The following is a 24,769-nucleotide window of genomic DNA, read 5'->3' as shown; positions in this document are numbered from 1 at the left end:
GTTTTGGGGGGGGGTGCAGGGCTGAAATGTTGAGCTTTTTTTTAGGGGACTCAAAACTATTAAGTTGTTGAGCTTCTTTGGGGGGAGCCGGTGAACTACCAGTGATCTACCACAGACGTCCAGTGATCTACCGGTAGATCACGATCTACCTGTTGGACGTGCCCCCTGAAATGAAGAAATAGGCAGCTGTCCAATACAGTGGTACCTCGGGTTACATACGCTTCAGGTTACATATGCTTCAGGTTACAGACTCCGCTAACCCAGAAATAGTACCTCGGGTTAAGAACTTTGCTTCAGGATGAGAACAGAAATTGCGCAGTGGCGGGAAGCCCCATTAGCTAAAGTGGTGCTTCAGGTTAAGAACAGTTTCAGGTTAAGAACGGACCTCCGGAACAAATTAAGTACGTAACCCGAGGTACCACTGTATATATTTACTTTATTAAATTTAAAAAGAAAAATTACAATCAACCAAAAAGAACCAAGTACGTAACCAGAGGTACCACTGTACAGGGATTGAGCCTGCAACCTTGGCATTATCAGCACCGCCCTCTTGTCAGCACCATGCTCTAACCAACTGAGCTTGCTCCTCCAAGTAAATTTTAGATACCCCTTTAACACAGTCTCTCAGATTTCTTAGGTTGCACCCTGTTTGCCGCCCCAGCAGAGCTTAATCCATAGTCCTGTTGCATGCCAGCCACCTTGAGGAAATCCTCTGAAGATCATCTTAACAAATGGGCAGATTCATGAAGATGACTTGGTGGATCTAGACACAGGTTAAAAACCGCTATAAATATGTCAGAAATGAAATCAACAAAAGAAAAGAAAAAGCCTATGTAAAAATCCATATAAACTCTTTTGCTCTCTGGCGCCATCTGGTGTTGGATGTTTATAATGCATTCAAATCGTATTGTGACGAATGTAGTTGAGTCTGACTGTCCTTCAGAAATCTAGAGACCAGGCCTAAATTTGTACTATAAGCTTTTGTGGGCAAATGCCCACGTTGCCAAATGCAAGATAAAATGGACAGAGTCTTATGAAAATTTATGCTGCAATACATATAATTTATTAGCCTTGAAGGTGCTACAATGCTATTGTTTTGGCTGCAACATACTAACACGGCTTATGCTCTGGATCTGGTGCCAAAGAATCCAATTTCTTCGCATGACATATGGTTACTACAGAATCTCTTACCATAAAATGTAGTGATAGGCATCAAATTCATGCAGGATAAGGTTATAAATGTCTATTAACCATGATGGTTATGTACTGTCTCCAGTATCAGAGGTAATATGCCTCTGCAAACCAGTTTCTGGTGCTCCAGAAACAGAGTCCTATCGGCCTCATGTCCTGTTTCCGGGCTTTCCTTTTTTCCCCCAGTACTGCAATTTATTAATTTTTATTTTTTTACATTTTATTTTGACAAAGTAATAATCATAAATAAATAAGAATAAAAATGTGCACTCCACCCCTGAGACCATTCCATTGTAACCATTCCAACCTCCCAAAATTTCAACACCTCTTAGGATGGTTTGACCCCTTTCCATTTTAACAGTACAAATTATACAAACACCTTCCATATCTCCTCAAAACAATTTCTCCTGCATATTCCCCATCTTGCCTTAATGGCACATTAATTTATCATTAGTAGTTATATCCCAAACCTCTTTGTCCCATTCTTCCATTTTATACTCTGCTTGCCCCTTCCACTTCTTAGCTACTATTATAATTTGTGCAGCTGTCAATAAATTTGTGAGCGAGTTCATCATAGCCTGCAAACCTTCCACCACATTGTAAATTGTTAATAATGCTGCCTCTGGACTCTTGGTCAGCTTTAACCCAGTGGTTTCTGTTATCTCCTTGAACACCCTTTGCCCAAAGAATTGTACATATTTACACCTCCACCACATGTGAACATAATTCCCTGTTTCCTGGCATCCCCTGCGGGCTTTGAGAGCCAGTGTTGTGTAGTGGTTAAGAGCAGTGGACTCGTAATCTGGTGAACCGGGTTCGCTTCCCTGCTCCTCCACATGCAGCTGCTGGGTGACCTTGGGCCAGTCACACTTCTCTGAAGTCTCTCAGCCCCACTCACCTCACAGAGTGTTTGTTGTGGAGGAGGAAGGGAAAGGAGAATGTTAGCCGCTTTGAGACTCCTTAGGATAGTGATAAAGCGGGATATCAAATCCAAACTCTTCTTCTTCTTCCATAGGAATCTGTTGGACCATTGTGAGAACAGGACGTTGGGCAACAGAAACCTTTGGTCTGATGCAGTAGGCCTCCTCTTTTATGTTCTCTTTGCCATTTCTGATGAGCAGAGCAGTCTCAGTCCATCAGAGACAAAGTTCTGGCTGTGCACTTGGGCAACCTACTTTAATACTGAGAGCTAGTGTGGTGTAGTGGTTAGAAAGATGGCCCAAAACATGAGAGACCCGGGTTCAAATTCCCACTCAGCCATGAAGCCTACTGGGTGACCAGGTTGTTGTGAGGATAAAATAAGTGTGGGGTGGAGAATTAGGTACACCACCATGAGTTCGTTGGTGGGATATAAATGAATGAATGAGTAGCATTTTAACCTAACAATTTGCATCATCTAAAAAGGTTGTCTATACCATTGTTTCTGCTGCATTGCCTGACTCAAATTAAACGATACGACTCTCCGTGTTTTAAATAAACATTCCACAAACAACTAAATACGTAACCAATAAGTTATAATATTTTTTATTCATGTTAGAATTTCTATCAGTGTTTGAACATTAAAGTTTAGAGAGTTTGTACAAATTTTCACTCATGATTTAAAATTGAGAACCATGCTAGATCGCAAAATGGCAACTAAAACAGTTCAGAATGACATGAATATCCACACTCTCTTTTAACACTGTTAACATTTTCTTTGTTTGCAAATGGGACTTGTAATTAAAAATGTGCATTGTATTTATGTCTCAGTAATGTTCCAAAACATAATGGTATCATCATTACATATAAACTCTTTAAAAATATAATTCTGTCAAAAGAATTGAGAGCTACTATATACACTACAAAAATAAATTTTCATATAAATAAATTATATGGCATACTTTTATCTTTGTAACTGAAACACAACCCATTTCTGCTCAAAACAAAGCAGGCAATGAGACCCAGTCTGAATATTTTTTTTTCCTTTTAACTCCTCACTCTAAAAAGCTACAAAATGAGTCCTTAATGTAAATGTTATATACTCTCTTCCTATTTAACATTAGTAAGCATTCTATACAAATAAAGATTCCATTAAAAAGTAGAAACATAGCTGTAATAGTGTTTCCAATAGAAATAAAATCCCTGCATTGTGTTTGTTATAAACTGGCATGACAAATACTGTAAGAAAACATTCTTATGATACAAAAATATAAATATCAACAAAAATTAAAGATTTTTATTAAAACAAAAACAAAAAACAGAACAGCCAGCCACTGAGATCTCTTTTTGCCAATGTGACAAGAAGACAGATGGTCTATACTATGCACCAAGGAGCAGGCACCCCACAAAAAAAGAGGGGGGGAATCTCTCTCTCTCTCTCTCACACACACACACACACACACACAGGCTAAGGTGAAGGGGCTATTGAACATCAAAGCCTTTCCCACTTTCTGCTTCTCTTCCTGTTTCAGTAATAATAATCATGGGGCTAGAGCGCAGAGTGAGTGGCCCCAAAGCATAATCCGTGGGGCACCACCATGACCTCTGCCGCTGCAACTCTTGGCAGTGAAAGGTAGCTTGCAATTCGTAGCGTCCTGTTCTGTTGCACAGCTTTTGTCCTTGTTTTATCGTCTGACATCGTGACACTTCTAGGGCCCAATTGGGCCCTTTTTGCCACAAGCATTTTTCACGTTGGACAGGACGCTGGAGCTGTAGATTGAGCTTTGGTGCCCTTCGAAACAGTAGCTTATGTACCACTGAAACAATGCGGTGCCTTCTCGCTCAAGTCTCTCTTTCCACCACTGGTCCTTCCAGTTCAAGCATGATCAAAACAGGGCTGTGCCTCTCCTAGGGTTAAGAACCTGGAGGTATTAAGAGACCAATTCAACTACTTCCTGAATGGAAGCTGCCTTTTATTTACCTGAAGTTTTCCGAAACTATGGGGATATACGGCACTATGGCAACTATATTAGTTGTACTAGGTTCGGAATGTAGCAACAACCGCCTCTAAAAAAATTATATCTATGCAATTAGCACACGCCAAGGCTTTCACCAGCCTTTAGCTTCAAGCAACATTTTATTATGGCGTTCTTGTCGTATGATTCACTGGGGATGAAAACCTTCATTACCGCTGAGAGACACAATTCTAACCATAGTACATATGAGCAAAGAGGTATAGGCAGATTAGGTAGTTTCCCTAAAATCAAATCTGGTGCAACAGGAACTAGAACCCACAAATGCTAATCCCAGTCTGTCCACGCTTCTCCTTTATCTCTGCTCTTTGATGAATGTCAGTAGCAGCTGTTAAGCTCTTAGAATATTTTCATTAGTTTTCTTTTTACCAAGTTAGGTGCAATTCTACATGTGGCTACATACACACCCAGAGTAGACCATTGAAATCAATGAACTCCATCAGTCAAGACTAACTTGATTTCAGCTTGAATACCACTCATGGAAGTCCCACTAATTTCACTGGAACCTACTCACAAGTATACATGTGCAAGATTGGAGCCTTAGCCACCGTGGGTTGTTTTTCAAGGTCAAGGAACAGTAAGCACACACTTCTGAGAAAATCTCTTGCACACGACCCATTGGATTAGCACAGCACAAGAATCATATACTTGAACACGAAAGAAGAATTTCAGTGGGGCACGTGATGGAAATTCCCGCTAGTCGGTGCTCCATAAAGTAACTACAGTATACAACTACATACACACACACACACACACACACACACACACCACAAAGCCGCCCCCCACAGCTACACTTATCAAGGTTAAACACACTGCTCTTCATTTCTGCTCGTTTTTTAAAAAAAAGGAAAAAAAACAGAAAAAGAAAAATTATCACGCATAGCGTGTTTGAAAGTTAACAGAAACATATCACTACCACAGGGCTGTGATATGGAAATTTTAAAAATACTTTAACACACGCACACACATATGTACCTTTACAAAACAAACAAAAACAAACAAACCCTAATACATTAGCAATATTTGCATAGAATTATACATGTAAATTATACAATATTTTAAGCAGCAGCAAACATATGCTGAAATTTACGACTAGATTAAGCTTAGTTGTGGCACAGAGATCAATGTACAAACAGAGCACAAACAAAACAGTCCCCACTCCGTTAAACAGGAGTCAAAATAACTCCAGATTATACTACTTTACACGGTTTCTCTTGTATATTACATATGTGTACATCTTTTAAATATTTATAGAAATATTTCACAAAATAATACAATAGGTTACAGTAATGGTGAACTGTTGCCCTGATGCAGGATTGTTCTTCATAACTTCAGGCAGTTTCTCTTCAAGCAGTTCTGGAAAGAGGAGGTGGTTCCCCATCTTTGGCCTCTTCTTTGCTTCAGTTATTTCCCTGTACAAATAGAGACAAAAAAAGGAGCCCCACTGTTCACCTAAAGTTCAGCAAAGATAAATAAATCACCTCAGCCCCAAGCCATCTGACAAGTTCTGCAATTAAAAGCCATGAGGCCTATGTTCTTTTCCCAGCCATGACAGTGACTTCCTGTGGCCAAATGGTTTAAACAGGTCCTTTTTTTTTTAAAGGGCCTTGTTAATTCTTAGTTTTTCCATTTCTGGATGTCTAGCTTGCCCAGGTTCACAATCACAACGGGCAGATGTGAGTCTCAGCTTTTGTCAAGTTAGCACCAGCATCTGAACTAAATGAACATCATTTCATATCTGGATTTTGAGTTTTCCTGAGTTCATTACCCTTAGAATCTTACAGAAGAAAGGAAATCACAGGCAATTCAGTCTGTGTACTTATTCTAAGGCAGGTTACACTAAACTATGCATAGCCTAGCTTTTCATAGATGTCCCTAACAAAAGCAATAATAAAGGCAAAAGTAAAGTCTCTCAAGTTTAGTTTTTCCACCATTAAAATCTCTAATAGTGAAAACTTTTCTTCCATCTACTTTCCCGTTCTATATATCTACTGCTTCTTTGTCCTTCCTAGGTTGTGTTTGCACATAAACATAAATGAGAAAGCATGGTCAGCTGAAAATGGAAGTGGAAACACAAAGTTTACTACCTTTCTGGGACTGTAGCACTTTAGGGGTTGGATAGCATGATTGACATTAAAGACTCCTTGTCTACTGAAAGCTACCACATTTGATGGAATATCTTAGAAGCCTTTCCCCCAGTATTCTAGCTCTCCACAGACAAGGAATTTCCAGTAACCAAGAAGTGTAAAGGTAAAGGTAAAGGGACCCCTGACCATTAGGTCCAGTTGTGACCGACTCTGGGGTTGCGACGCTCATCTCGCTTTACTGGCCGAGGGAGCCGGCGTACAGCTTCCAGGTCATGTGGCCAGCATGACTAAGCCACTTCTGGCGAACCAGAGCAGCGCAAGGAAACGCCGTTTACCTTCCCGCCGGAGCGGTACCTATGTATCTTCTTGCACTTTGATGTGCTTTCGAACTGCTAGGTTGGCAGGAGCAGGGACCGAGCAACGGGAGCTCACCCCGTAACGGGGATTCGAACCGCTGACCTTCTGATCGGCAAGTCCTAGGCTCTGTGATTTAACCCACAGTGCCACCCGCGGCCCTTGACCAATAAGTGTACAATCATGCAATTCCTCATGCAACTGTATGATATAACCCTAAAAATTATTATGTGTCTGACAGCCTTCTGATTTCTTATCACCACACAACCTTCCACAACTGCACAATCATCTTCTCCACATGGAAAAGTTCTTCTGGGATTCTAGATCTTGCAGAAACCCTTACCTTAATCCGAGCTGCTGCCACGAGTTCTCTCTTCACATTCAACATCTTGCACTTCTATTACTTCTACTTTAGAGTTCCTCCTCTCACACCGGACATTGAAAGGCACGTGAGGGTCCTCAAATTGTCCATGGTCGCTTTCGTGGTATCCCTCGTAGGATGGAAAGCCTCCTCCGCGAGTACTGTGGCCGTGCATTGGAGGGTGCACAGCGACAGTAACTGATGCTGAGGCAGTCACAGTAGTGATAGGCTGGCCGTACGCAGGCACCGACGTGCCCGTGGCAGTAAAGGCTGCGTTTCTGTTGTTCTGAGAACGAGCTCTCTGGCTAGAGCAGTCCCTGTTACTAGGGCAGGAGTGCCCATCAGTAGACGTTTCAAAAGCATCCCTGCGCGGCCGGTAAGGGGGTGGCCGGAGTCCTTCCCTTGGTTCTCTTTTGGGCTGCTTATTTTGATGCCAGGTTTGCTGGGATCCAGACTCTTGGTAAGCCTGTGATCTTGGGCTTGGCTGATAATACCTTGTATCTGGCTGAACCACCTGGGAAGGAAATGGGGCACGGAAATCTTTAATAAGGCTATGGCAACAAATGATGGTAGCTCCTCCACAACCTGAAAGAACATGGTGGCTAAGCTGCTTGAAGGGGCAAAAGACTGATCCCCTGATTGGTTAAGCAAATTATGTGAATTCACAGAGTTGGCTAAAATGACAGCAGCCATTAGATCTCAGTCGAATCAAAAACTTAAGAAGGAAAGGAACTCTTTAGAAGAATATATGACAAAACATTGTTCCAAAACAAATTTATTGATATGCATGGACTAAGTTCGCAAAGGAGCGAAAAAAATTATTGTAAGATTGTTCTGGGGGCCAAAGTAACTAATATATATTACACAATGACAAGTTCAAAATATATTAAAGGATGTGGTGTTGTGGTGGAGGGAAGTCACAAAATGAGATAGACACAGAATGGAAAACATGAATTTTATCAATGCAATAATTTACACTGTATCTTCTGTATACCTTAGAGCACATATTCCATGTTATAACAATTAAATGAAAGATATTGTAGAGTTGGAAATAATAATAAAAAAGACTGGTGGTTTATGTGCCATTCTTTGCTCTGATAAGATTTGTTTTCTTTTTTTCAAGCCAACCTATTTTACATTATTAATTTCACCAAGGATACTTAGTGGGTGTGAGAGAACCTGCCAGATTACAAACTTGCCCTTCTGTCAAAAGAGGCAATATTACCAGAGCTGTATCAAACGCATCCCCATATCCCGAAAATCTGCAAATAGGGGGGAAATGTGATACAAAGAACTATGCCTACATTTCCTTTTTTAGTACTGAATTGGCACCAACACTTCCCATTCTTTCCTGAAATGCTTTTGAGGTTCACATCAAGTAGAGCCAAAAATTAAGGGACAATTTTCAGAAAGGCAGCGTTTATGTTCTCCTTGAAATCATGTGCCAAGATATGCAACAGTGTAGATAAACTTTAGTGTGAACAAGCTGCTGCGGCCATTTCCGTAACTGTGGCTACTGTAAAAAGGGCACCTTTGGTAACAGGAATGTTTGTGACTATCCCTGTGCAAGTGGTGATTTGCTTTTTAAATGTTCCTTAAGTACGCAACTCCAAAGAGAAACTGGGCACTGGTGTGTGTGTGTGTGTGTGTGTGCATGTAGGAAAATGAATCTTCCCTAAATTATGGTCATATGTTTGGGAGATCAGCCTGGATATCTTACTGTCACAGGCTTGAAGTTTCAGACCGGACTCTAGCCTAAGACATGCACCAATCTGAGAAATGTGGATCTACATCTATGTTGCAAACTAGTTAAGGAATGGAATGTTAGATTTATACATGAAAGCTGGAAAAGAGAAACAGAGATTTGGGTTACTTACAGTGGATCTGGCAAATACTGGATTTTCAGTTGCTTCAACAATTACTTGGCGGACCGGGGCACCAGATCTTTGAGTGGACTCATACTGATGGAGCTCCTCACTGATTCCAGATACCGTGGTCTGAGAACTGTACTCAGAATCGGAAGAATCTGACCCATTCTGTGCATGACCAGGTGGTATGGTGAACCTCACAATGCTGGGGGGAGGCTCAGAAGATGGCGTAGGTAACCTGCTCCTTCCATCGACTGGGGAAACCTAGGAATGACAGTTTAAAATCTCTTAGTGGTCTGTAGAAGCATCTGGAGAAAATAACTTTACTTTGGTGAAATAAGCTCGCATCACTTCGGAGATGAACTACAGTAAAACTGCTTCCATTTTTAAAATGTTTCTAATACCAAAGCATGAACTAAATGTCTGCATTTAATACCTTTTATCAAACTGTGTCTTAAACTGATTTTTTATTCTAATCTACATTACCAATCTATTTCCAAGTCTAGTACATAGCCTCTTAACTTTTTAAGCCCTAAATGGCCTGGGGCCAGAATACCCTAAGGCAGGGATGTCCAACCAGTAGATCGTGATCTACTGGTAGATCCCTGGCTGATCCTGATAGATCGCGGGATTCTTATTGTGTACAAAAAGTTATGGGAGGAAAGCTAAAAAACTCTGGGCAATCCTTCCCCCCCAAAGCTTAACAACTCTGGGCAATCCTTCCCCTCCCAAAGCTAAAAACTCTGTGCAATCCTTCCCCCCCAAAGCTAAAAAACTCTGTGCAATCCTTCCCCCCCAAAGCTAAAAAACTCTGGGCAATCCACCCACCCAACACACACTCCTCCCTCCCTCCAATGACAATGGGTAGATCACTGCCAGTTTTTGTATACTGGGAGTAGATCACAGTCTCTTGGGAGTTGGAAATTCCTGCCCTAAGGATTCCCTCCTTCCACACGTAACTATCAATGCACTATTCAGCATAGGAGACTTGCTCAGGGTCCCTCTGCCATCTGAGGTTTGGTGGATGGGCACACAAAATAGAGATTTTTAATTGTGCCATAGAAGGTAAAGGTAAAGGGACCCCTGACCATTAGGTCCAGTCGTGACCGACTCTGGGGTTGCGGCGCTCATCTCGCTTTATTGGCCGAGGGAGCCGGCGTACAACTTCCGGGTCATGACTAAGCCGCGTCTGGTGAACCAGAGCAGCGCACGGAAATGCCGTTTACCTTCCCGCCGGAGCGGTACCTATTTATCTACTTGCACTTTGTGCTTTCGAACCGCTAGGTTGGCAGGAGCTGGGACAGAGCAACAGGAGCTCAGCCCGTCACAGGGATTCGAACCACCGACCTTCTGATCGGCAAGTGCTAGGCTCTGTGGTTTAACCCACAGCGCCACCTGTGTTGCAAAAGATCTACGTTATTTCCCCCACCCCATATCCCACAAACTGTTCTTGGCTGAGGGCAAACCAATTCTTGGGGTGGGGGTGGTACGATACTGACAGCGAAAACAAACATGCAAATTGAATGAAATGGGCAAATCTGTTTAACTTGCATTAATTTAGCACAGAATTCATGACTCCACATTCATGATCCAAAGCTGTCTGCCTCAGGGAGGCAGGAGCCCAAAAGGGACTATTTAAACACACACAAAGGCCCAAGGGCACTGCAAACTTTCATTGCAGTTGCTCACAAGGGGCCTGCCACAGCTTCCCCTTCCTCCATCCCAACTCACTTTGAGACAGGGAAGCGACAGCTTCAGCTGCTTGCAGGCCACCCCTCCTCCCCGCCAGGAATTGGCCTGGGACAAAGGACACACCACACACAATTTCCACTGAAGAGGTCTTCCAGGAGCCTTTTTCTCACTGGGAATCATGTGCAGAGTGTAATTTTCCCCATTAGGATGTTGGAACTCAACTGGACACTTGGCTGGAACCACCAAAAGCCACCTCTACCTGTCCTTGCCTGAATACATGATAAATTATCATGGGGCCTTGTGACAGAGGAAGCAATGGGTGGTGGCAGCAGGAGCAGCTTACAGCTATGGTAAGGTTACCAGATTTTTTTCAATGAATCCGGGGACACTTTTCAAGTTCAACAGATTTTGTATGGGGACTGATTTGTAAATCCGGGGACTGTCCCCAGGAAACGGGGATGTCTGGTAACCTTAATATGGGGCAAGCATGGGCTTGCTTGCAGCAGGCCCAAATCCTACTCATAAGCACTCTATCGGGGGTGATCAGCCTGAATGAATGGCAGTGTGGTATACTGGGAGACCAGGGTTCAAATCCCCACCCCCCACAGCTATGAAGCTCACTGATTGACCTTGCCTAACCTACCAGTGTTTCCGTGTGCTGCTCTGGTTCGCCAGAAGCGGCTTAGTCATGCTGGCCACATGACCCGGAAGCTCTACGCCGGCTCCCTCAGCCAATAAAGTGAGATGAGCGCCGCAACCCCAGAGTCGGTCACAACTGGACCTAATGGTCAGGGGTCCCTTTACCTTTACTTATACCACTTTTAACAATTGTGGCTTCTTCCAAATAACCCTAGGAACTGTAAATGTTAAGGCTGAGAGTTGTTAGGAGATCCCAACTCCCCTCACAGAGTAGGGAATTTCCAGAATACCCTGTGAAGGACTGGTTGTTAAACCACTCTAGGAATCACAGTTCTCTGAGGGAAATGGTAAAGAAGGCTGATTGCTGAACAACTGATGCTTTTGAATTATGGTGCTGGAGGAGACTCTTGAGAGTCCCATGGACTGCAAGAAGATCAAACCTATCCATTCTGAAGGAAATCAACCCTGAGTGCTCGCTGGAAGGACAGATCCTGAAGCTGAGGCGCCAATACTTTGGCCACCTCATGAGAATAGAAGACCCCCTGGAAAAGAACCTGATGTTGGGAAATATTGAGGGCAGAAGGAGAAGGGGATGACAGAGGACGAGATGGTAGGACAGTGTTCTCAAAGCTACTATCATGAGTTTGACCAAACTGTGGGAGGTAGTGGAAGACAGGAATGCCTGGAGTGCTCTGGTCCACGGGGTGACGAAGAATAGGACACGACTAAACAACAACAACTGCAGATCCTAGACTTCTTTGGAAGAAGCCATGAATTTTTAAGTGGTGTAAGAGTACTTTAAATGTATGGTACAGGTGTTTTCTTATAATGCATGAACACAGAATTCCCCTGCCCATAAAGGAGAAATGGGAAGCACCTGCCTACAAGGAGTTCCACAAGAGTGACCAGATTGTGGCACCCAATAATAGATGCAAATTAAATTTGGTGGTATCTCACTTCCCATACTTGTAGTTTATGGTTTCTGAGCTTTAGTAGGTACTGTTTCTTGGTGGTTGTTGTGATACTGCGAGAAATAAGTACATGAATGGATTTGGATATCAGGAAGAATGTTGTCTTCTTCGCCTGATGGCAAATGTCATGCTCTTGAGGTCAGCAACTATGCTAGACTGCTTTTTAGCACAAAACAGTTGAAGGAGTTAGATTTGCACAAGCACATCAGATTTCAGATACTCCAATGTATATGCAATGAAAAATTCTGTTTTTTGCACCAAATCACGTAACATAATAATTAGTAGCAGTGAAAAGAACAACCACAATTTGCAAGTAATGCAATACTGACCTCAGGATATGGTCCGAAAAGGGAAAGGAGAATGGGGAGTAGCACCAGTCCATTCAAAGCACCCAAGATTGTTAAAATTGCCAAAACAGCAAAGAAATACCTGGAATATTTCAACATACTATGTGTTAAAAAGCTGAAAATATGATTTAGAACTGTAAACAAAAATATAAAACATATTTTACTAAACAAACACACCAACACTCAACATTGTTTTTTCTTTAATGTACAAAGTCAGTATGCAGGGTTTTCAAATGCCCCCCCCCTTCTTTTTACCTTTTGGATTAGAGAGGCTACATTCCACAACCCAAAGTGTTAGTTCAAAAAGGGAAGAAAGAAAGAAAGAAAAAACGCTTGTTAATTTATCGAAATCTTGCAGCATGTAATGTTATTTATGAATGTGTTACACAAACACAAAAATATGGAATGCGAACTGAATGACTGAACAGATTGAAAGCACAAATACAATGAAAAGGGGCCCCCATTAGCAAAAAAGAAAAAAAAAGGGGGGGGGGAAGCAGCAGAAGCAAACAAATGAAGTGAAGGGTGTAGAATTTAAACAATTTAGCCTAGAAGGAAAAAGAAGCCTACTTCTCCCAGCAGCTAATCCACTGTGAAATGCTTCTGCGTCTAACAGCAGAATCTCTAATTAAATCTCTAGTGTATCAGGTAAGGCTTTCCCTTGCCATTCATTAATCACAACTTTCCGCCTTGAATTCTGTGAGTTCCAGTTTTACCAAATAGCTCAAATTGCAACCTTTTTAGACACAGGAACCAGCTTTTTGCAAAGAAAATGCAGGGCATTCTATGGTGAGCCGGAGCATTGTACTGAGAAAGAGCACTCTACAATAGCAGAGCTGCATTGCAGGCTAATCTTTTGTTGAACAATTTAGCATCTCTGAATGCTCTTGTTTTGTGTCAGCCAATTCAAACATAAAGGCTGAAGTACTATGGAAGAAGAGGAGAGTGCACGAGTGGTTGTCCTTTCCCACCATTGAGGGCTAAGGTCTGGTATCCTTCATGAATACTGTGGTAAACCTGCCAGCAAGAGGAAAGCCTTACTAGTTGGGTATCCAGCATTTGGGGGGTGGGGGGGACGACAGAGGCTAAGCTCAAAGATGCATTTTGAAGCTAATGGATTTCGAGGCTTTGGGTCTTGGGCAACAGTTTGAAGAAAGAGGCAGAAGGGGGCAACCCATTTGCCAATGTCTCTGGTTTAAACAGATCAAATCTTATTAATGTGCAAAGCTACAACTGTCATGCTATTACAGTAGGATTACATATAGGAATTTCTACCCTGCATTAGCACCAAAAAACCCCCAAATCATGGAGGATCAATGGCCACTAGCCACAATTGCTAAGTTCTAGCTCCACTGTCAAGGTAAAGGTACCCCTGAGCATTAGGTCCAGTCGCGGACGACTCTGGGGTTGCGGCACTCATCTCGCTCTATAGGCCGAGGGAGCCGGCGTACAGCTTCCGGGTCATGTGGCCAGCATGACTAAGCCGCTTCTGGCGAAACCAGAGCAGCGCATGGAAACGTCGTTTACCTTCCCGCCGGAGTGGTACCTATTTATCTACTTGCACTTTGATGTGCTTTTGAACTGCTAGGTGGGCAGGAGCTGTGACCGAGCAATGGGAGCTCACCCTGTCGCGGGGATTTAAACCGCCAACCTTCTGATCAGCAAGGCCTAGGCTCTGTGGTTTAGACCACAGCGCCACCCGCGTCCCTGGGAATTGCAGCTGGGCAGAGTGCTGCCACAGTCACGACCCACTTGCAAGCTTCCCGTGGGCATCTGGTCAGCCACTGTGAGAACAGGACTCTGGACTAGATGGGGCACTGGCCTGATCCAGCTGGCTTAGCTTATGTCCTACACTAATGTAAACTAACTGGGACATACCATCAACACGAGGCATTGGAGACATTTGCATCCCATCAGTCTAACTCTAGTATAAACAGGGCGATTACAGATCTGACCACTTTGAGTATACAAAAGCTCTACCCGGATGAGCTATTGGGCTAAAAACCTACTCCTTGCCGTTATAGTCTGGCGCCTTCCCCATGCCACGAAACAAGGCCCAAGCGTTGCTCATTGACTTGAGAGCCATCTTTTAAAAACAACAACAGGGAAGCTAAACCCTGGTTGTGTTAGACGACGAGAAGGCCAAATGAATAAAGACAAAGTTAAAAGCGTTAAAATACCCATTTATTTCATTTTATAAAATTTATACGCTGCTTAATTGTTTAAAAAAACAAACACCTCAAAGTTTAATTCTAATTGGAAAATTGTGTTACAATCCTTATTACCTAAAGTAGACCATAGCTGCAATCCACCCAAACACTGGTAACGTCCATTTGTTTAGAGCAGAGTGTGAGCAAAAGTCCCACAGAGATGAATGGGGGACAGTCAGTAGCAGTGCCTGACAGATTGCAAACTTTCTCCAGCTGTTCTTTGTCGTGCATATACACACACAGTCACCAAGAGAGAGCAGTAGCACACTAGGTTGGCTTCAAAAGGATTTGTGGAAGGAATCCTTCCATTTGGATCCAGCAGAGGGTCATTCTCCCCTTTGGCCAGTTACCCCTTCTCTGTGAAGCCCACGTCTCCACCTTTCATGCTGTTCCACAGATTCCCCCAACCCTGCACAGAGTAGATTTTCAAAGGGTGCAGGTGGCTGTGGGGTGGGGAGTTAAGACCCAAGAGCACTTCGTTCCATGAGCCAAACTCTGCTCACTGATCTGTAGAGTCATCATTTCTCAAAGTGGGGCTGGGGATGGACCACCAGGAGGCATGGTGCAGGTACTAAGTAGGTGAGGGAAATCGTGGGCTGGGGGAGGTTGCAGTGGCACCAAGGTGTATACCAGTTTATAGGTTGAGGCAGATTAGAAAGAGGTTATGATTTCATAAAGTCATGAGAAACTACAATAATATATGTTTCCACACTACAGTCCCCCCCTTTATTACAACTTTACACACCTTTTTTGGTATTTATATTAATTATTCTTCATCATCAATCTAGCTGCTGTCTGCCTTAATTGCAGCGTCTACTAACTTGCTCTTTTGATTTGTTTATTTGCCGTGCAATTCTGCAAAATAGACAACATTTTTTGCCTTTCTGCTCAGTGACTTTGCACAGACTGTTTGGAGCAAAACAGGATCCATTTCATCACCCTCTCAAATTCCTTCCCAAAGAAAAAAAAAAACTTGCTCTATGCTTTTATCTGCTGTATTCACATTCTTAATTAAAGCCACAAGAAAACAGGCTCCCTTTAGCTTCAGACAGAAAGGCCTTCAGGCTTCACTGTGTATTTTATGTTACATTCCGTGATGTTATAGGTGCCTGCCTGCTCACATTCTACCCTGAACTTTTTATTTTTGGTCAGCCAAACTGTTCTATAATCTTCAGTGGCGGGGGTGAGGTAAAGGGAGTTTCAGTTTCAGGATGTTTATAGTTTTTCAGGCTTCTCCACTCAAAGTACTCTGCATGTAAATAGTTTGGGAGAGTGCTTAGGTTAAAGGTCACCTCCAGCTAACCACTCTTTGGGAATAACTTAATGTTGCTGTTGAACAAACTATAGGCTGTATAAGGCCTTTTCTGAGCGGGAAGCTTTTAAAATTATTTTAAACAAAATCCAGTACTTGCAATAGAAACAGCTACTAAAATGAAACTAGCGGAGTAATAAAGCAGAGTAAAAATGAAACCATGGCATAAGCAAGCACATCATGCACAGCACTGCAGCAGCAGGTAAATGGAGAAGCATGGCAGCATTCCCATGAAAGGAACCTCACTTACGTGATCAGGAAAGGGCCACAGCTTAGGGGAGAGCATGTGCTCTGCATATAAAAAGGATCCAAGTTCGCCAGCACATCTCCAGACAGTGCTGGGAAAATCCCTTACCTGAAACCTTGGACAGCTGCTGCCAGTCAGTGTAGGCAACTCTGAGCTAGAGGAACTTGCACTTGCAGCTTCCTGAACTCACCGGGGTGTTCCAGCACAGCTCACCATCATAGTCTAATCCCAATGAAATAGTGATTCTCTAACCAAATTTTGGATTATCCAGTAACCATTATAGGTGCCCTTGCCCAGTCAGATAAATGAGGCTCTGCTACATTCATTTAATTTTAATTAAGCAAAGGGAGAGGCAGGATGCACACATGTTTTACCTGACAATAAAGTCAAACTCGGATCCTGCAAGCATTAACACACCCGAGCAGCGTAGACACAGCTCCATCCAACACTGGTGCAAACATGTGCTTTAAGGCAAGGACAGCCCTGCGGTTCTTGTCTCCTATGGCAGTCAGAAAGGCCTGGGAAAGAATGAAGTTCATGCCATCAGAATAGTGTGAGCAGCTTATGAGGGATTCCTAAGGGGGAGGGAGTCCCCAGAGGAGAGGAAAGATGCTACAACCTCAATTGGCAATTGACAGGTCTTCTTACTATACATATATGAATAACCGGCTAACGAGGCTTAAGGCAGACATTTATTTTGTAATCAATCAGAAGGCTTAATCTGTAAAGTGAGAGGTGTTAGAATTCAACCCTCCCTGGGAGGTTAAGCCCCGTGACTGCAGCAGAGTCAGCCCAAGACATCTCGCTGCCTGAAGCAGCAGCAAAAAATGTGGTCCTCCTCACCACCCCTCCGAGACAAAGTGTGCAGTACCTAAGCTAGTCAAGTTGTTTTGGCTGCTGAGACAGAAAATGCCACAAGTGCCTCTCTTCTGCTCTAGAGTAAAAACAAAGCAATAATAAATAACCAACAACTTCTTCCTTTGTGCTGGTGGTTTGGAAGTTGCTAAGGCAGAGGTGCTTCCAACACCTCTAAGGTAATATGAAAAGTCCCAAGCCATGGATGGAGAGCCTGCACTCCTGCCGCTTCTGCAAATTAAAAAAGGCCGTCTCTGGGTGGGGTCACGCTGGCATGGGGAGGCAGCTTGGGGGGATGTTACCCTCGCATAGGGATGAGGACACGGATCTCACTGGCAGGCCAGATCATTATCTCCTGTACTCTTCAAAGCCAAAGTCTGACAGGTGAGTGGGGCCATTCACATGGTCATTCACCTGGTGTCACAATGTTGTCAGGTGACTTTTTTTGCCCGCGCGGTTCTTGCAGAGTGCTTTGCGGGTACCACCACTCTGCGTCACTACAGACATCCAAGTCTTCAGTGACAACGTGAAATACTGAAATACCCCCAAACTATGCACCGGTTTCTTCAAGGAGAGTGCAACTCCATCAAGCACTGGCCATTCACCTAATTCCTGGACCCAGGCACTACCAAACCACAGCATCTCCATCTTGTCAAGATTCAGGTTCAATTCATTTACCTGTGTACAATTCGTTATGGAAGCCAGGTGCCAGTCGTCTGCATGGACTTACCTAACTCTGGTGACAAGGGCAAGAAGCTGGGTGTATTAATGCTTTGTAATCTTTGTGCGATTTGTGTTTTAAGTTATTACAGTATTTCAAATACTCAGAAAGAAGGAAGTGTACAATCACCCTATTAGAGCATTGCTTCAGAATGTGAATGGAGTCTACATGATTGAATGCTCCATTCTTCCACATCAAAGAATTCCTTGAAAACTAGGAATACAGTCATACCTCAGGATGAATACGCTTCAGCTTAAATATTTTTGGGTTGCGCTTCGCGGCGGCCCGGAAGTAACGGAGCGTGTTACTTCCGGGTTTCGCCGCTTGCGCATGCGCAGATGCTCAAAATGACGTCACACACGTGCGGAAGCGGCAGAACGCGACCTGCACACGCGCAGTCACGTCTTACGTTCGCTTCAGGATGCGAACGGGGCTCCGGAATGGATCCCATTCGCATCCAGAGGTACCACTGTATTCCAATCTCCATTTGGAGGAGCTAGCTGTCCACATGCAAGGTATTTTTTAGCATGAAGGGGAGCATTTTTTTCCAAAAAAAAGGGGTTTATCAAAGAACAAAATGAGATATTCAGCTTCCACTTACCAAGGCAATGTGAACAGTGAACTCCACTCCGATTCCAACAGAAGCAATCAGGATGACCACAGGCACGGCACTCAGTTTTATCCCAATAAGACCCATCATGCCAAAGAGTTCCACCGTCATCAGAGCCAGCACCACCACCTAAAGAGATCCAAATGGCAATTAGCAACTTTCCCTCTTATATATAGAACAGCCTTCGCCAACCTGGTGGCTTCCAGATGTTTTGGACCACAAGCACAGCCAGCTGGCAGGGGATGATGGGAGTTGTAGTCCAAAACATTTGGAGAATGGAAAGGGAGAATGAAAAGGTGAGCCGCTGGTATTTCTTATTCTTAATTACTGAAATAAATGTCTAGGCTCTTCAGAAACCACGAGTTAATAGTTTTCTTTGAAGCCAGGCAGAAATCGAAGTATACAGGTTTGCTTCACTTATTGTTTGGCAATACAGCCTGAAATCATTTGGGCCGTTCTCCGCTTCTTTCCTGTATTCCACCTCCTCTTATGTAGTCCCAGTATAGTGATTAACGCAAGGAAAGATATAGCATGTGGGCTCCCCTCACCCACCCACCCAGACAACCTTTTGACCAAATTACAGAGTAAGTGAAGATGACTTGGGAGTAGTTAATGCATGGAAAACAGTGAATGCCATAATCAGCTGATGGGTGTCGGGTTACAAAGGGCCTCTTAGCTTTGAAGAACTTGGGGGGATTGGCATGGACAAAGCAAACAGTTAAAGTTAAGGGGAGGCTTTTTTATTTTTCTTCTTTCATCTACCTCGTAAACAAAATTAGAGGCAGGGGGTAGAGAACACGAAATAGGCATCGAAAGAGAAGAAGGAGAAAGCCTGAAGACTCCGTTAAAAAGGCAAAGTCCCTTTCTGAAAGCAAACTCCACCCCCTATAGGCACGGCAATAAATTATTTTATAAGCTAATGACTCGTGAATGATAACATGCACAGCCTATGACTTTTGAAAGCTACTCCAGACTAAACATTTGCCTTTTAACATACCTGCTGTACACACATCTATAGGACAAAACCTGGTAATTGCTTTCTACCTCTGCCCTTTTATAAGCTACGGGGAAGTTTGTAAAGTTTAGACAGCATAACATCAACATTCCATTTGAAAAAGAATGCCCGTGCGCTGAAAGATCACCAGCGCTTTCCAGAACATATAAAAAACTAGTTTATACAATTTACATTCATCAGACTATTTTTCCTACACCCTGCCTTGAACTCTTCTTCCCCCATGAAACCCAACTTTGGGGATCCAGGCAATTTTTCACACTGGTCCTCTCTTGAGGAAGTTGCACAGGACTCCTCAGATCAAGCCATCAGCAGAGAGTAACTGATGCACTCAGATGCTGGGCCCTGAAATCCTGTGCGGCTCTTTGTGTTAAGGCCGTGAACACTTCCAGAGCTCAACAAAGAAACCAGCTCCAGAGAAATGTCAGGAAGGACTTCACTCTGGGGAGTATCTCGGGTCCCTTGCCTTGGGCCCCTGAAAACCTTGGGACTCGCTTGCAAAAATAGCAAGCGTAAGAGCGAACTGTTATTTTTCAGCTATTTACTTGGAAGTCCACGAGATTCATTTCCAAAACAAAAAGTAACAGGTTCGTGTCCAGAACATAATAATGAATTGCTTATGAGTGGCTCCAAATGAAAGAAAAATACCGTATTTTTCACTCTATAAGACGCACCAGACCACAAGACGCACCTAGTTTTTGGAGGAGGAAAACAAGAAAAAAAATATTCTGAATCTCAGAAGCCAGAACAGCAAGAGGGATCGCTGCGCAGTGAAAGCAGCAATCCCTCTTGCTGTTCTGGCTTCTGGGATAGCTGCGCAGCCTGCATTCACTCCATAAAATGCACACACATTTCCCCTTACTTTTTAGGAGGGAAAAAAGTGAGTCTTATAGAGCAAAAAATACGGTAAATCTTGACACAAAAATCACTTAGCTCTCTAGAATAATAAGACGCTTTTTAAAAAAATCATTTAATAATTTCTCTTTATTTTACCTCTAGGTATCAGAATGAGGGCAAAAGTTTAGACACTTTTATTTTTATTTTAAACTTAAGCAAATAGAGGAGGCCAAAGGATGAAGGTTATTAAGGCTTATACCTTTTTCATGAACCCTACCCCCTCAAGTTGAATAAATATATCATGAATGATGCAATATGCATACCCCATCAGTAGCCAGACATAAACAAAACCTTCCTGACTGTAGCAAGAGCTATGCTGAAAGGAATTTTACTTCAGCAAACACTTACAATGATTCCAGCTGTCCAAGGGTTCAGAAGGAAGAGGGCACACACCAGGAACGTACACGCCAGAACCACGCTGATGGACAGAAGGAGCCAATGACGGAGACCAATATATTGTTCCCAGAAGAGAAACGGGTATCCATTGGGGTAACTGGGAACCCCGAGGCTGGTGTAGTTATTGCAGATTGCTCTCACTTTCTCAATAGCTTCCACAAAGTCAGAAGTGTCGCGCAGTCCATTGAGGTAGAAAGGAAACTGAACATATTCAATAGGCTCAGCTTCTGGGACTGGGAAGGGGAAAAAACACACTGCTTAAACAAATGTATGCTGGAAAACAGTGTATCAGAATACAAACAGACAAATGAAGCAGTTTGGCTTTCTGGTGCCAGAATATCAACATGGATTAATTTGCATTAAATGGTACATTCAGATATACCAACAAAATGCAGCAGAAGCAGTGCATTTCATTATGAAGAGGTGTAGTACATTTCAGATTTCATACAGGCAAGCCTTTCCACTATCATGCTATACATTTGGGAGTTATAAAGACACCCCAATGAACATTGTAATATTATAGAAGCATCCCTAAAACCAACACCCTTTGTGGCAAGAATTCCGTTTCCACATTTCTTTTTTAACTCATTGGATTTTCTGCAGACAAGTTAAATCCTGATTAAAAGTGCTGCAAGAAACAAACACGGCTACCCCTCCAAAAGTTCTTATAATGTTCAATAATGGTAGTGTGAAAATATAGCAAGTGGTGAAAGGAGAACTCTGGAGGTTCCGGGACAAGAAAGACCATCTAGATTAAATTGAGGCCACGGATGTTGCACAAAATTTGCAAGCATGAGCAGCACTGAGTTTACAATAAGCAGCTGTTTAGAAGCACTTTATCCAGCATTCACTAAAAATCAACATATCAGAAGTCTAGTTTACAGCTGGAATAAAGTCTTCCTTTGGAATTTGCTATACAGTCTCATGGCTAGTCCACAAAATCTTATGCCACACAATAAATCACAGGGTGATATCCAACGTTAGTCATACAAAGAGTAGGTCCTCTGAAATCACTGCATGTACACTGAATTATTGATTGATTGATTGATTGATTGATTGATTGCATTTCTATCCCAGCTTTTTCTCCATAGAGCTCAAGGTGTCTTACATGGTTCTTCCCCTCCACTTTTAATCCCCACAACAACCTTGTGAGGTAGGTTAGGCTGGGTGTGATTGACTGGCCGAGACCACTCAGTAAGCTTCATGTTCAAGTGGGGATTCAAACTCTGGTCTCCCAGGTCCCAGTCCAACACTAACCCAGGCATAGACAAACTTGGCCCGCCATATGTTTTGGGACTACAACTCCCATGATCCCTAGCTAACAGGACCAGTGGTCAGGGATGATGGGAGTTGTAGTCCCAAAACATCTGGAGGACCAAGTTTGCCTATGCCTGCTCTAACCACTACACCACACTGACTTATCTTTGACTTAGTTGGATATCACTCTAGTTTTTAACATCCCACAAGTCTCTTTGTTATCTTTCATTTATTTTTATTTTGCCTCAGTGCCTACTGTTAAAACGGGATAATCATATAAATACAGCATATACCATCATTAATGATATCAGTTAACAAAAAATGTCAAGGAATCAAGCCTTAACAACCTACGTTAAGAGTATTTTAGCTTGCAAGGTGTGATACCACCCACTGCCATACAAAATGGGCTTTAAAATAGCCAGTCCGTTGTGCTGACTACACTAGTAATTGTTGATAGCCGTCTACATATAAGCCTGAACAGTAGCAAACAAAGACTTAACATTTGAAGATTTAGAATGGGTTTAACAGTTGACTGGAGAGAATCGCAAAACCTCATGTACTTTTGCACTGCCCTGCTAGAAGGGCAATACTTCTGAAATCATTGCATAGCTGACAGCATGGAATCCCAACAGCATAAAAAGGAAGCAGTGAATCAGGGCCAGCATTTGTAATCAGTTAAATACTTTGAAAGCTTAAAGCTGGCCAGTACATTTCTTACATTTTCCCTGGTTATTAAAAACGAGCTTTAGAGCATGCTACAGTCAATCAAAGAAAGATTAAATACTTCAAATGACTACTTCAGGAAGTAGATCATTTTTATCCTTCAGTGACTCAACACACCCAAATTTTCCATGCTCTCTTTTTAAAAAGCAATGCTAAGTCCCCAATACCACCCACTCCTCCCTCGAAAAAGCCATCACACAACTAGCATTAAGTTCTTGCTGCTGCTGTGTGTTCCAGACACTGCAGGGTCATTCCGTTGACTTACTAAACATGATTTGCCCTATTATGATCTCAACTATAAATTTTCATTAAGACAAGTTTTGGCTGGCTGCCCATGAGCTTTAGGGTTCGGATTCAGTGAAGCACAATTTGCTTGTTATCCAGTTGTGTTCCCAGAAGTACCAGTCCTCTTCTCTCCTCACTCCTGCCACCCAATAACCAACCAGCAATTCACCCAATAAATCCAGAGCAAAAGCAAATAGAATCAAACTGGGACTGCTATTCGGAATGCAAATGGGTGACTTGGGGACGGATTGCAAGAGCAGAGGATCCTCTTTATACAGATCTCTTTCCCACCCAACTAGCACCCCAAGCTGACAAAATCAGAGTGAACAAAATATAACTCCCAATTATTAAAGCTCCACATTTGCAAAGGCAGCACACCACAGGGCACTGAAGGCTCCCCTTCCACGGAAAATGAACAGGGCACATTAACATGAAACGAGTTTTAGACCTCTGATATAGACTATTAAAGAATTCATTTTTCAAAATGATGAACTGCTACCGACGCACGGCATTCTTCTACTACATTACACAACCACAACCTGTCTCCTGAGTTTTTACTAAGAAACGCAATATATTGTTCTGTTTATGGTCTGACTCCTGGGCAGTGTCAACTGACTGGGGAGTTGCTGGGCCTCGAGAGACGGGCCGAGGCACTTATATAAACCATAAGGCATTAAAAGGGAAGCGTTCCTTACTTCTCAACCTGGTTTCTGGCATATAGTCTGCTTTATCGTGGACCCATTCTGGACGGTGGGGCCGGATGTTGGCTTGAGAGGCAGCATATGCCACAGGGTCATTGCTAACCCAGGCTGTCAGGTAGATGTAGAAGGCATTGGGGTTAATGATTCCATCTGCATCCACCAGGCGCTGTTTAGTCAACTGCAAAAAAATAAAAATAAAAATGGGGAGGGAAGGAAGAGGAAGGAACAGTTTAGGATGGAATTAGAACTTTTGTTCAGAATGTTAGGACTTATGCCCAATTCTTTTAACACAAGAAGGAAAGGCATTATGCAACAGCATGTAAAATGGAATAATAGCCTTTGAAGGAAGACTTTATACTTAGCAGAGATGTCATAAAGAGAGTTTTGTTTATGGTAGGAAAACTACATTTTTATATTCAAGAGGTTTCATATAGCAGAAAATGCTTTGCATGCAATTCATTAGAAACATTAAATCAACAGAAGGTTCCAGATGAAGACTGAGCCAATTAAACCTAAATTCTAAAAATGTTGTCCGCAGCCAAGAGGGGGGAAATGACCAAACTGGAGAAACATATTTAAAGCTAGTTTTGAGAGAAAAAAAGAAAAAGGAACCGATGGAGGTCGGGGCGGGGGGGGGGGGGGGAGAGAGAGAGAGAATCTGGCAAGAGTCCTATAGACGTCTGTGTGCAGTTAACCTCTGTTGTTAACACTGAAGGAAATGCCACCCAGTAAATGGAGGAGAGCTATAAAAATAAAACAACATCTGTATAAATTTTGCTAACACTTGCCTCCTATGACCTATGTATTCAGAAAATGCCCAGCACCCAAAACCAGATGAGTCCACTCTTCCAGGGGTCACGTGGGTAAGTGAATTTGGAGAATTTGAATCGGATTTTCTAGCAACAAAAGATGTCCCGCCAAACAACTGGGGTGATATACAGAAAATGCCAGGAAAAGGGCGACACACAAGGGGTTTTGTTTTCTTTTGTTTATTTTTCATTCTGCCCCAACTCTCATTTTCAGGTCTTTCTAATTATGTGAAAAATAACAGTGACAGCAGCCTAAAAAAAAAAAGCAAAGCT

The 24,769-nt window shown here is 42.8% G+C and overlaps 1 protein-coding gene across 1 annotated transcript in view; it reads right to left on the bottom strand.

Moving 5' to 3' along the window:
* Positions 1 to 2,688: 2,688 nt before the first annotated feature.
* Positions 2,689 to 24,769, bottom strand: part of PTCH1 (patched 1) — a 97,321-nt gene continuing 75,240 nt past the window's right edge. The window contains 9 exon segments of the mRNA XM_080972264.1: positions 2,689 to 5,554; positions 6,927 to 7,458; positions 8,822 to 9,076; positions 12,444 to 12,543; positions 16,605 to 16,648; positions 16,650 to 16,748; positions 18,408 to 18,545; positions 20,674 to 20,954; positions 23,682 to 23,865. Of these exon segments, the coding sequence (XP_080828390.1) occupies positions 6,928 to 7,458; positions 8,822 to 9,076; positions 12,444 to 12,543; positions 16,605 to 16,648; positions 16,650 to 16,748; positions 18,408 to 18,545; positions 20,674 to 20,954; positions 23,682 to 23,865 (1,632 nt within the window). The 3' untranslated portion in view covers positions 2,689 to 5,554; position 6,927.

The sequence above is a fragment of the Podarcis pityusensis genome (genome assembly GCF_964106645.2).
Source record: "Podarcis pityusensis genome assembly, chromosome: 11".
Lineage (NCBI taxonomy): Eukaryota > Metazoa > Chordata > Lepidosauria > Squamata > Lacertidae > Podarcis > Podarcis pityusensis.
This window is presented reverse-complemented; position numbering and strand designations above follow the sequence as displayed.